At 42.8% G+C, this 14,057-nt stretch overlaps 1 protein-coding gene across 10 annotated transcripts in view; it reads right to left on the bottom strand.

The window, feature by feature from the left end:
- The window catches only part of TENT2 (terminal nucleotidyltransferase 2), an 81,064-nt gene that overhangs the window by 51,768 nt on the left and 15,239 nt on the right, over nt 1-14,057 (bottom strand). For all 10 annotated transcript variants that reach the window (XR_012904874.2, XM_075932335.2, XM_089779368.1 and 7 more), the window contains exons 8-9: nt 12,666-12,735; nt 4,314-4,390 (exon numbers count right to left, since the gene is read on the bottom strand). Coding sequence is in view for 9 of the 10 variants with exons in the window: in XM_075932335.2 (XP_075788450.1) it covers nt 4,314-4,390; nt 12,666-12,735 (147 nt within the window). In the remaining variant the exon portion in view is untranslated. The remainder of the gene's footprint in view (nt 1-4,313; nt 4,391-12,665; nt 12,736-14,057) is intronic.

Raw genomic sequence — 14,057 nt, 5'->3', positions numbered from 1 at the left:
TTTTCCAGAACAGGAAATTGTATTCATGCTTACTTGAAAAATGTCCTTTGCTCTGAGACTTACTGAACCACCATGTTCCAGCTCTCTCTTTCTATACCCACTGCCTGAATGGAACCTCTTGAAAAAAAGAAAAGTCTTTGACTCTCTGCATTCAACAGCTGAGAGAGAGGAGAGTATATATTTGTGACTAGAGTTATGGCAAGAGATGATAGAGGGCGAGATGTAGAGAGGATTCTTGGAGTTTCTAGACAGGTATAGGAACTCTGGATCACTGAAGCATGCATGAGTTTAAGAGCCGAATTCCCAACAGGGTGAACTGGATTTTCCCAATTCCCAATGAAAACACCACTTGTTTTCCGTAAGACAATCTTCATATTCTGATTGCTTTCTTCCAAGATGAGACTTCGTACCTGACAGTATTCTTCTCTGCATAGGCTTATGAATAACTTCTGTGGTATCATATCTGTCTATCCTGAATTGAGGAGACAATAGAAACTGTATCACCTTGTGTATTTGCTTTAGCCTTCTCTTTGTACAGAAACCGTATCAGAAGAATTGGCCAGGAAGAGATACATGATTTTCCTTCCCTAAAGCCAGTGCTATTACCACCTTAATCCAGGAAAACATACAAATTCAAAAAGTCTGAAAATTGGAAAAGAAACAGGCTGCCCTCCATGTGTAAACATAAAAATTGCTTGTGGATGATAATGTGGGACTACTTTGAAGATAAACCTCTACTAGAAACGTAGATGTTTCAGATAGGGCCCTGCTCACCCTGTTCCTCATTCTGAGGCAAGAAATAGGATGGGGAGTGTGTTGCAATGCTCATCTGGATTAGATGATGATGATGATGTTGTTCATGTTGCAGCTTTTTCATTGGTTGCTGAGACAGAGAATAGGACAAAGTTGTTCTTGAATTTCTCAGTCATACAGACATCCCTCTTTGGATGATGTCACCTCATCTGATCAAAACTTTAGGAGACCGTTTTTTGTCCCCAAACTGAAAGAGTCTGTCACTGATCAGTGGCCTAATTCTGAACAGGGCTGACTGGCAGATAACTTAGGCAATACGTGACAGCTACTGCCTCTGAACTTGTTTGAGCTATAAATTGCAAAGAGGGAGCTTCTCCTGTTGTAATTCACAGACTGCTCCAACTTATCAAATAACCTACGTTCCTTTTTCGTTAGTGTCTAGAATAGCCTCCATTTCCATCATTTTTTTCATTATATCACTAAGACAGCTAGAAACTGGTCTGTCTGATCATCTGATCCTAAGGAGCAACATGCCATATAACTCAAAACAGATTTGATTCCCATTCTCCCCCTAAGAGAAGCATTCAGGCCACATGATTTTTAGGTTGAGTAAGACCATATTAGCCCTGATTATGAAAGTATGCAGAGGGCACTTAGGGTATCATTTTCTAGTTTATTTTTGTCTTATGCCATCTTAGAGCTTTCATGCCCAAAGGAGGAGGTTGACATGACACCTGTGAAAAGCCTGTATAGTGAAGTGGCCACTCAGGTAAAAATCTCCACCAGTTAGAAACACGGTCTCTCTGGCCACCAAATAGCTACATTAATCTTGGATAGGGAAAGCAGATAAAATTTTGTCTGGTGCACACCAATGAGGCCTTTCTACCCTTAATAAAACAGAGTTAAGTGTGGAAAAAAAGCAAGTGGTGAACCAAGAGACCCATCATTGCCTGGTTGTTCTTCCATATCTAGGCTGCTGTCCTGCTCAGTCCACAGCCCCCTGCTGGGGAAAAGGAAGAGGCAGTAGTGAGATATGGTAACCTGCAACAGAGGGTAGGAAGAATAATCTGAAAATTAGGACACAGTGACCAGCTGGAGATAAAAGCATGATACTTTCCCAGCTTTTTTGTTTGACAGATAATCTCAATCCTTCTATTGCATCTTCCCAAGTTGCATCAAGAGATACACACAACTACAACTTGTCCAAGACAGCTGCAGGCCAACTAAGGATAGTTTCAGGATACCTAGTACTCACACTTAGATGTATCTTCTTTGTTTGGTTGGTTTGGGGGATTTTGGAAAGGGGAGGCAAGATATTTATATTTTGCTCTTTGTGTGGCTAACACTGATCTGAATGGTTGGTCTGCAGCTGGAGTGAAAGCATGCTTAGAAGAATCAAGCAAGTCTGTGGCCCAATGTTTCTGTTCATCTGCTCTGTGAGGGTGAGCCAAGGATCTGGGTGTTGAAGATGAGCTGATAAACTTCACTCCATGAAGTTTGTCCCCATAATCCTGCTTCAGAGGGAGAGTGTGAAATTGGGCTCACAGAATACACCAGAAGTATTTCAAGAAGACAGCAATTTCCATATACAGGCAGTCCCCGGGTTACATGGATCCGACTTACATCGGATCCCTACTTACAAACAGGATGAGGCAACCCCGCACTAGCTGCTTCCCCCCAGCAGACCAGGGAGACACAAAGCTAGCGCCCCCTCCCCCCCAGCAGACCAGGGAGACGCGGAGCGGCTTTTCTCAGCAGACACCTCAGCTTGAGAATAAAGGACTGAGGAAAGTGAGGTGTGGGAGAATAAAACTGAGCTCTGGAGAAATGTTTGGCTAGAGTTTCCCCTACAATATGTACCAGTTCCGACTTACATACAAATTCAACTTAAGAACAAACCTACAGTCCCTATCTTGTATGTAACCCGGGGACTGCCTGTACTCAGAAATGCAGAGGTTGTTTATCTCTCCTCCCCAAAACAGGCCACTCTGCGTCTCTCAAGGAAGGTATGAGTCTTGTACTCAAACAGGCTCTCCAGAAGCTCTATCCCTTTTTTGCATGGAATCCAGGTGGTCCATATAATCTCAATCCTTCTATTACATCTTCCCAAGTTGCATCAAGAGAGATACAAAACTACAACTTGTCCAAGACAGCTGAAGGCCAACTAAGGATAGTTTCAGGATACCTAGTACTCACTCTTAGATGTATCTTCTTCGGTTGGTTGGTTGGTTGGTTGGGGGGATTTTGGAAAGGGGAGGCAAGATATTTATATTTTGCTCCTTGTGTGTCTAACACTGATCTGAATTGTTGGTCTGCAGCTGGGGTGAAAGTATGCTTAGAATAATCAAGGAAGTCTGTGGCCCAATGTTTCTGTTTATCTGCTCTGTGAGAGTGAGCCAAGGATCTGGGTGTTGAAGATGAGCTGATATGCTCATTTTCCCAGGTGGGGAGTCTGATCCTCGGACTTCAGCAGGGATCTATTCGGGTGAGGAGCTGTTACAGGGGAGCAACAGGTGTATGGATCTGGGCCCAGAGACTCCTTTCTGCATTCGTTACTGGCAGTGACGGCTCTATCTGGTGCTGTCCAGGAAGGCAGAGGCAGCTGAGTTCTACAATCAGAGGCGTAGCTGCTAGTATGGCATAGTCTTCCATCTGGCATGCTGCTCTTCTAACTTCAGTGTCATCAAGGAAATGGAAGGGGCTGCTTCCCCCCACAGCCAGTTCTTTCCCCAATCTTGCCTGTCCCCTTTTTCTAGTTGGGCTGCCTGTTGCCCAACACAAACAGCTCTCCAAATCTGCCTGGCTCCTCTCCAGTTCAGAGGAAAGGGGCTAAAATGACCCCATCCTGACTGGACTGTGAAGGAAATTGCATTCTGCTTGCAGAGCTGACCGAGCTTCCCAGTAAGACACTGTCCCGTCCACTTATCGCTAATTTTTCTCATGTTAGCTCTACCTGCAAGAGTACCAGCTCCAAACACCTCAGAAAGGGAAGAAGAGCTGAGGGGCAATTTCTCCCCAAAAATCAAAGGCAGGCAGGCCTGAGACTCTGCTAGGAATTGGCTAGCCTAATTCAGTCAAACAATTATCAGTCTAAATCTGAACTACTATTTGGAATTCCCCCCAGAGAAACTCTGAAGGAGGGAGGCTGAGCCACCTACCTTTAGGGAGGCAGAAGAAACTAGGAGATCTTCAAGGAGCAGTATTACCCTGCTCCCAGTGACTGATGGGGCAAGTTCTGCCTCCAAGCTGCAGACAGGCTGACATACCCCCCCCATAATAATTATGTGGACTGTCATATGAAAAACAGACATTTTAAATTCAGAAGTTAAAAAGGTTAGTTATACTAAGTTGCACTTCTTTTCATCATACAATTGATCTTTGAAGAATTATGGGTAAGAAGAATTACTGTATCTAATTTAGTTACTTAATAAAAGAGATATCTTTCCAAGAAGATTAGATGCTAATGCGTTTGTAACAAAAGTTCCTCTGAAGGGGGTTAAACTGAAATGCTAGTTTACAGTAGAGAAAGCTCTCTGAAAATAATATAAAACACAACTTACTGTATGCATAGGTTCTGAGAAGGAATGTATTTCTTATTCCTACAACATTGTTTACATTCAAGTCAAACTCCACACAGCTATGGGGGGAAAAAAAGTAAAACCATAAGCACACATTTTTCAAATTAAGATATAACTACCATATATTTATTACCATCCAGTCACTGACTGAATTAACTGTAAGTTTGACTAGAAATGTGAGTTTAATGTAAGCTTCTAGACTTTTGCTTCTTCTGTGAGGGTATTAAATATGCTGATTGCTTCATTACTACTCATGTCTTAATTACATTTCTTTACACTAGTTTTTGGATATCAAATCAACAAGCACTTTAGAATGAGACATTTGTTTTGTACAAAATATGGAAGATTTGCTATTAACTCAGTTTCTCCATTGTTAGTCAGACTTCAGAGTGTGATTTTTATAAATTTCATGGTAAGCAGCAAACAGATAAAAAAAACATAAGCCTATTTTCAATTTACAAATTTTAATTTCAGTGGTTTGTGTTAGATTAAAAATTTCTAGTAACATTTGAATTTATATTAAGAACAGCAATGCTTTAAGCTATAACAGGAGGGATACACTATATGGACCAGAAGGTAACTCATATCAGTGATATATTACAGATTCAGGACTGACTCAATCAAATTTTCTTCTTATTTTTCTTTAATTTTTAACATCCTTTTTTAAATTTTTAAAATCTATTTATGCAATTTTAACAGGTTTACAAATCATTGCTAGACAGACACCAAACAAAACACAAAACAATAATCATCACAGCAGTGAACTTTTGTTTAGAAAAACATTATATATTGCTATAATTACCTGACAGTTATTTTAGAAACTCTTTTTGAGAAAAAAAATCCCTTGTTATGTTACTTACATTTCCTTTATAATAAATCATCATATAAATTGTTATCTTGGTGAAAACCAAACTATGCCAAATAAGCTATCAATTCTGAATATCTGCAGAATACACTATACTGGAAAAGGATTTTTTTTTTAATACTGCTTTCAGACAGCCCATTGTTGCAGACATTATATTATTTGAAAACCTGTATCAGAGTTAAATCTTACTCTTTCAGAAGTTTTAATGGAACAATAAAGCCCCACAAAATAAAAAGAAAATCAGCAGTGTAGGAGGATTACAAGTTTGAGTTATTTGGTAAATATTTGCACATTTATTTACAATATCACTAGGAATATTAGTGGTCACTGAACTAAATATGTTTCATGGGAGCAGCTGGGAAAGAGAGTGTGTGCCTGGCCAGTTCCGAGGGGTGGGGCCAGCAGCCAGTGTACTCTGGCCCCACTCTCAAGGAGCCCCCTGCCACTCACAGGATGCCAGGTGGGAACTGGTCTGTGAGGGGAGCCAGTATAAAAATCAGCTCCCCTCACGGACCAGCTGCCTGTCTCCCCGCACTGCTGCCTCTGATACAGGAGTGGCAGCAGCTCCCGTCCCAGGAGACTGTGTGGGGGGTGGGAGGGAGGAGATCTGAGCTCCTGGACCCACCATGAGCCGGAACTGAGCTAGGCTGTCTGCCTGCCTACCTCCTAATAACACTTTAAAGGCAGAGCTGCAGCAGGGATAGGTCCCAGACCAAGCACAAGCCAGGGCACTCTTCCCCCAACTTCCCTTAGTCCTTGTAAAATGAGGGTTACAGGAGTCAGAGTAAGAAGTCCTCCAGCTTGACATTATTTCAACATTATGTTGAAATAATTGCTTGCTGTGTAGACGTGGACAATGTTATTTTGGAATAACGTCAGTTATTCTGAAATAATGTTGCTGTGTAAACATAGCCTAACAGATAAGTAAATTTTTCAATCCCTGATATTAAAGAGTTTCCACTTTGTGTTGTTGTTGTTGTTAAGGTTACAGCAATATATTAGGTGAAAATGTATATAGTAACTTTACTAGCAAGCAAGTTTATGAACCATAAGCTTACGAGAAAATTTATGAAAACTACCTAATACTGTGATTTTCATACTTATTCTTAAGAGTTTTTTAAAACCTGTGTTACATAAAGATAACTACATCTAGTCACTTAAGTTTCTCACCTGTGAGTTACTACTAAAATCATATAGGTGACTACTGCAGTATTTGGGCAAATTATATGATCTTTGCTTTTACTTCACTATTTGGATAATTTATCCACTGCTAACATATGATTGATCATTTTATTCAACTATTGTAAAAGTAATGTTTTGCATACTTTGACCTTGTGTCCCACAGTCTCATGCTCTATTCAACAGACCATCTTTCTCCTATTTTGATTCTCATTGTAAATGGAAAGTATGTAATGAAAATGCAATTAGAATTTCATAATCCAGAATGCAAGTACAGGCAGTCCCCGAGTTACGCGGATCCGACTTATGTCGGATCCGCAGTTACGAACGGGGCCCGTCTCCCTGGTCTCCAGCAGACCAGGGAGAGGAAGCAAAGCGGCGGAGCACGCGGGCAGCGGACAGCCCAGACGCGTCTGGGGGAGCAAAGCAGAGCAAAGCCACGGAGCCCGAGGGCAGCAGGACAGCCATGGCGCATCTGGGCTGTCCCACTGCCCCTGTGCTCCGTGGCTTTGCTCCGGACGCCTGTGGTACAGCAGCTGGGGCGCTGCCGGTTGGTCCCGTAGCGCCGCTCTGGGCGCTACTGGACCAACCCGGCAGCACCCCAGCTGCTCTGCCCCAGGCGTCCTGATTCAGCCACTGCTGGTCAGTTTCAGCAGCTGCTGAATCAGGACGCCTGGGGCAGAGCAGCTGGGGTGCTGCTGGGTTGCTCCAGTAGCACCGAGGAGCGGCGGCGCTACTGGAGCAACCCAGCAGCACCCCAGCTGCTCTACCGCAGGCGTCCCCAAGTCAGCCGCTGCTGAAACTGACCAGTGGCTGACTACAGGAAGCCCCTGCCCCGGGCTTCCTGGAATCAGCCGCTGATCAGTTTCAGCAGCAGCTGACTTGGGGATGCCTGGGGTTCTTAAGTTGAATCTGTATGTAAGTCAGAACTGGCGTCCAGATTCAGCCGCTGTTGAAACTGATCAGTTTCAGCAGCGGCTGAATCTGGACGCCAGTTCCGACTTACATACAGATTCAACTTAAGAACAAACCTACAGTCCCTATCTTGTACGTAACCCAGGGACTGCCTGTATAACAAAACTGAAGGTAGTTGCTTAAAAAAAACCCAGAGGTGATAACTGTATCACCTTCGATACTACAAAGTCTAGAAGTGGGGGGGTTTGAATCACAGTGGATCTTTTCAATAAAGTGTCTCAATAAGTTTTGGGTTCCCAAACCCCCCCCCCCAAGATAGGATAAAGTGATAATGTGTGCACCGGTGGGAGGCAGGGAGGGAGAAGAGCGCAGCGTGTTGAAAACAGCTTTATATTAGAAAGCTACTCAGGGAATTCTCTACTAGAAATAGTTGGAATCCTCATATGAAAATAATATACAAATAGTCTTCCTACCCTAACATGCAGGCCCATAAATTTAAAAAGACTTGGACACCACTTCTATACTTTGTCATTAATTTAATGCTTTTACATCTAATCTTATTTACAAGTAAACACTCAGATGTTCAAAACTCAGCAAGGTTAGTAGGATATAAATAGCTATGCCATACCTCATCCTAGTGCATCCGATGTATTATTTGACTGTTATTTTCATATTGATTCATAAATTTCACAAGAATTATGCTTTCATTAAGATGTCTACCTTTTCATTAAATATGCATTGTTTTTCTCTCAAGTACTAAAAGAGTAAAAATGCTAAACCAAGCACTTAATGTGCATGCATGACCTGTGTACTCTATGGTTAGCACAGAAGTCCATAATTTTCATAGAATACTAGAACTGGTATTCTACAATTCTATGAAAATTATGCATTTCTATGCTAACCTCATAGCCATGTCTCTCCTCCTCCCTCGGTTCTCTCATAATTCAAAGCCCTTGACTGCTGAGGACTCCAACAGCAGCGGAGGAGAATTAGTCATGGGATCTACACTTACCACAACATCTTAAAGAGACACTGCTACTAAAGAAAGGCAAGTGATGGTGGCACTATGAGTGTCAACTGCATCATTTGACCAAAGGCGGGAGTACAGCTTTCCCAAACTTGGCATCAGCTCTAGTGAAATCCTGTGCATAATACTTGACATACATGAGTGAATTGCACTGTGTAACTATGTGGCAAATTTCAGATATCAGTACATTTCAGAAGTAGGCTACAGATGTCACCTAGGCTCTGCTGGAGTGACCCTTAACAACCGTTAGGCTAGCCACAATAGCTAGCAGGTAACAATTAGATACAATAATGACCTAAACGGCTAAAGAACTGCATAATGCATCTTACTGCAAATACAAAGGGAGGCATTCTGAAAGATTTGGGCTTGTCAATATAATATAGAAGAGCTCTGAATATGTCCAGAATGTGCAGCTTTTTCCTTCCCTAGTGAGGAGTTTTAGGAATAGAAGTAAATTAGTGGAATGGTTTGAATGGATCTCAGTAATGACTTAATGACTATGAGAATGGATCTTACATGATTCATCAATACCACCTTGCCTTTACAGAATGAGGCATACAGGTGCTCTAACGTGAGTGCCTGATGCTCACACATTCTTCTGGAGGATTAATGACCATCAAAAAGACTGTTTTGAGAGTAAGGCTACAGATGGAGCACAGAGAGGTTTGAAAGCATAGGCAGAGGCTCCACAACCTTTGAAAGGACAACAGTGAGGTCCCATATGGAAGCAGGTTCTCTAACCACATGTAGATAAGCAAGCATTAGTCTCAAGTTTGGATACCATTAGATGAGAGAAGAGAGAGAGCAATTGTATCACAGACCAGGACCCTGCTGTGCTAGAGGCTGAACAAAAAGACATTCCCTGGCTCCCAAGAGTTTACAATCCAAAAAACAGAGGATAGAAGCAGACAGGAAGTACAAGGAAACCGAGTCAGCAAGGTAGGCAGACGTCTTGGCAGACCAGCAGCCTAAAAATTGCCAAGGCTGGTTTTGAGAGAGGACAATGAGTTAGTTGTGCAGATATTTATGACAAGCTCTCCCCTCCTGCCCCCTAAGCATAAGGGGAAGCATGGTAGAAGGACAAATGTTCTTGTTTTCTTGGGATGGGGCTCTGCATTTCTGGACATGTGGAAGGGTGGACCAGTGCCAGTAAGGCCAAGGTGACAGATAAGGATGCTGGCCCAATAAGAGTTCCCCTGTCCACTGCCAGTCACATATCAGTGCCCAGTATAGAATGTTGCCAGAGTTCCCTCTAGGTTTCTTTCTGATCCAACAAGGGAAGATTCCCTAATTCATGCAGGGAAGAAAGAGTGGCTTGGAAATGGCAAAGAGAAGTACATCAGTGGCATTGGCATTCACAGAGGATGACATGCCAGATGTCCAATATCTGTCACAATGACGATGCAAGAGGGGATTGGAGTTCCTAGAAGGCATATCTCTGTACTGGAAAGGTGTTGTGGTTGGTATCAACTCCAGCACAAGACCAGGCATCTTCTACATAATCTGTATCTTGCTCTCAGCCTCGACATCAATGAGGATGAGACAACTTTTTGTGAGGAACATTTCTCCTCCTTGCAGGATGAACCTGCTGCATGTTCTGGCGGGGCTCGTGCATGTGGTACAAGTCTGTCACCCAGAGCTTTTGAGAAGTGGAGAAAGCTTATGTTGGATCTCTTCCTTCCCCCTTCGTCCCCCCTAGTCAGGGTCAAAACAGTATTAAGGCTATTGAGACAAAAGGACCAATGCCTGGATGGCCTTGGTCAGAGACTTTGGCACTGGTACTAATGGTCTGGGTGCCATTTTCAAAAGCTTCTTCTCTTCACTGAACTAAGATGCCTGGTTTCAGGGTGGCACTTTCAATGGATAGGCCCTTCCACTCTGACTTGGGAGTTCTCTTCCCCGAAGACAGACATGACTTTCATGGATTACTCAAGTAGATGTAATCTGATCTTGACATCTCTCAATTTTCGAGTGCAGGAGTATCTTCTTCCCAAACTTGCTGGGAGTATCATCTTCCTTGAAGCAGAAGAACTGTCTGCTGAGCCTATCAGTTAAGAGCATAGGGCCATCACAAGAAAGATAGGGTTTAAATCCTGGAGATTTAGAGTCAGTCATTATGGCACTTAACGCAGAATGTTTTCAACTACTGCATAGGGGACATATGGGATACAGATGCTTCATAAAAAAGGATAAAAATTCCAAGGTAATGAGAAGTGAAGAAGAGTTTATTCACAGAACAAAGGTTGAAGCTCAAATAGCATAGCAGGTTGAACATGTTCCAAGTTCCATTTTGCTGCAACAGACAGTAAAATGCAACTGAGGGGAGGGTTGCAGACATTCTGTCCTTTACACCTTGGTAAGGGAATATGAGACAACACAAGGGCATTTGAAGCACCGATAAACTACGAATCTTTTGAAAGCAGTTTATGTCCATTCGGCATATTTACATCTACAGTGGGATCCACAATGCGATACTCAAAAGAAATCATGAATTAATTCTCAACAGTTAAATACTTAACTTATGAAAATAGAATTTGTTTTCTGTGAAAACATCTTGAATTTTTCTCCTTTGAATTTTATTTGGTGAAAAAGAAACTACAGTAAAACTCCAATTGTCTGGCATCCAGTGGTCCGGCACTCCCGATAGTCCAGCACCAACTGGAACCCGGAAGTGCTCAGGCCAGCTGTACAATTGGAGCTGCTGGGAGCCCCATAGGTGCTCGCGGCTGGAAAAGGGAAGGGGAGAAGAGGGGAAGGGGATTATACCCGTGATGGGTCTGCCACGACCTGCACTGCATCTGGCGAAGGGGATGGGGAGTGGGCGGGGAACGGCGCGGCGAGGGGTGAACCCTCCACTGTTTTGTAGGAAGGTGGGGGAAGCCCCGCGCTGCCGCCGAGAGTTTCCGGGAGGGGAGCGGGCTCCTCACCCCCCCCAGACTGCAGTAGTTATCGCCGAGCAGGGAGGTGAGGGGCAGTGCTGTGGGACCAACCTGGCAGCGCCCCAGCTGCTCTACTCTGCCGCTTCCCCATGTCCGCAGCTGCCGCTGCTGAAACTGACGAACAGCAGACTTGGGGAAGCAGCGGAGCAGAGCAGCTGAAGCGCTGCCGGGTTGGTCCAGCAGTGCTGCCCCTCACCCCCCTGCTTGGCGATAACTACTGCAGTCTGGGGGGGTGAGGAGCCCGCTCCCCTCCCAGAAACTCTCAGCGGTGGTGCGGGGCTTCCCCCGCCTTCCTACAAAACGGCGGAGGGTTCACCCCTTGCCGCGCCGTTCCCTGCCCACCCCCCGGACGCAGTGCGGGTCCCGGCAGACTCATCCCAGCCCCCCACCAGAGTACCTCCCGATACTCCAGCATATCCGATAATCCAGCACCACCTACGTCCCAAAGATGCTGGATTATCGGAAGTCTACTGTATTAACTAGAACTGTTCAGGAATTTTTTCCTAAGATGTAATTTCTTTTGTTAAAAAAGCCAATTTTTGCAGGACTGCACCAGTTTCACCTATACTTTTGGTGGGAAAGATGCCTCAGGTCAACACTAGAAATCACGCACCCACACACACACACACACACGCCTCAGAATAGTGCAGTGATTAGGGCCCTCATCTGGGAAGTTTAATGTATGGGCTCAGATTACTGCTCTGCCTGATTTTGAGCATGGGCTTAAACATGGGCTCCTCTACATTCCAAGAGAATGTTCTAGACCCCACACTACATATTACTTTGTAGAGGATGACTCACTTTGTTTGATCTGTTGAGTATTTACTTATTTATACCAAATGGAACAGATCAGAGATAGCATTTGCTTCTCTGAGTAATTAGGACATTCACCTGGAATGCGAGAGACCCCAGTTCAAGTTCCTGATTCAGAGTAAGGACTTGAACCTGAATATCCACTTCCTATGCATGCCCCTAATCACAGGAATACTAGTTATTCTGGAGTTGGAGCAGTCATTGATTTTTCACTCAAGATTTCAAAAGGCCTCTGATGTGCCTTATTGTGCAACAGGACATTTTTCAAAATCTCAATTTTTTTTTTGCGGGATGAAAAAGGGCTCTCACCAAGGTCTACTATTAACAAAGGCCTTAAGAAACAAAACACTGTGCACATAATATACGACATGGTGCTGCTATTTATTCTCATCATAAAAAATTAACAACTCTTCAGTTGCAACAATTGCCTAAAACCAGAAAGGATCTTGTGCTAGCTGACAAGATCTCTGATCTGACTACAGTACACATCACAAATAAGAATCATGATTTTGATGGGTTTACCAAAGTTCAAAAGTACATGTTTAAGAACTTTACTGTATCAGGAATAAGAACGGATGTTTATTAAAGGTACTTGCCTGACTTTATCCCTGAACTTCACTATTGGCACTTTTGCTCGAATCAGCTGAGGCCTCTCAATGTAGCTTGCTGAAAGGGAGGAAAAATATATGCAGTGAAGTTTCATGCAAAAAGGCAAGATGCTGACCTTATGAAAACTGGATCCTAAAGTGGTAGTCAAGTTGATCACATTTAATAAATAGGAGCCGACTACGGAATCTGGCTAAAGTGATTTAAATGAACTTTTGTAATGAATCTACAAAAACAACTAGCTAAAATATAATCTAGGTGGTAAGAAAAAATTGAAGTTAATTTCATTTCTGAGAAAAAACAATGGAGTAAGGCTTTTCAATGGGACATGAGATACAACTAGATTAATCCTGAAGAGACCGATTTCAAATGCTACATTGAATAGTCCTTGTTCACATTAAAGTGACCACTGACTCAATAAAATCCCTTATATAATTGTTACTGTTTAAGAAGTACAAAACCAGATTTAAAACTTGGAAACAAGGCCCCATGGCCTGCTAACATAAGCAGAACAGATTAACACTGAGTTGTGGACATGACATGTAACCAGGCTGTGTAATTTTTCATTGAGATTTTAATTCAACATTTTGTTAGATTAATACATGGATTTTTGTCTGTACCCAAAAATTGCATCTTCATTACACATACACATGTATGTAAAAATCCCTGCAGAAACTGTTAATTTGGTTAATTGACTCTTCTCAGAAATGTTTCTGAGCATCCCATCAACACAGAAAACAAGTTATTGTTATTTTTGTAATTGGGACAACTCTTTCCATCTAAGGTGGGAGGGGAGAAATGGACCACACCAGCATTTTGCTTTCCAGGAGCCAGGAGCCTCTTCCCAGAGGCCTCTCTCACTCAGGAGTTATCGAGATAAAAAGCTGAGTCCAAAGGAGCTTAGTTTATGGTTCAGCATAATGGTCAACAGAACTTTTTATAGCCTTCACTATGTTAGCAAAATTTTGGACAAGTTTGGACTATGCATGCTTTCCATATCAAACATTTTTTATTTTCCTTTTTTACTGCTATAAATTAAGCCCTAAATAGAAAGTATGGGGAAAATAAAGATAAGAACGAAGGCTATGTCTAAACTACACTCCTCTTCCGAAAGAGGAATGTAAATGAGGCTAATCAAAAATTCAAATGAAGCACAGATTTACAAATCTTTTGCTTCATTTGCATAATCGCATGTGAGCGCGTTTTCAAAAAAGAAACCTCAGTCTAGATGGGTTTCTCTCGAAAAAAAAAACCCTTTTTCGAAAGAACCCATACTCCTCATGTTTTCCAGGAGTATTGGTTCTTTCGAAAAAAGGTTTTTTTCTCGAGAGAACCCCGTCTAGACTGAGGCTTCTTTTTTGAAAAAGCACTCATACGCTATT

This window comes from Pelodiscus sinensis, chromosome 6 (genome assembly GCF_052426305.1).
Source record: "Pelodiscus sinensis isolate ZL-2025 chromosome 6, ASM5242630v1, whole genome shotgun sequence".
Lineage (NCBI taxonomy): Eukaryota > Metazoa > Chordata > Testudines > Trionychidae > Pelodiscus > Pelodiscus sinensis.
Note: the sequence above shows the minus strand (reverse complement) of the source record. Positions and strands in the feature narration are given on the sequence as shown.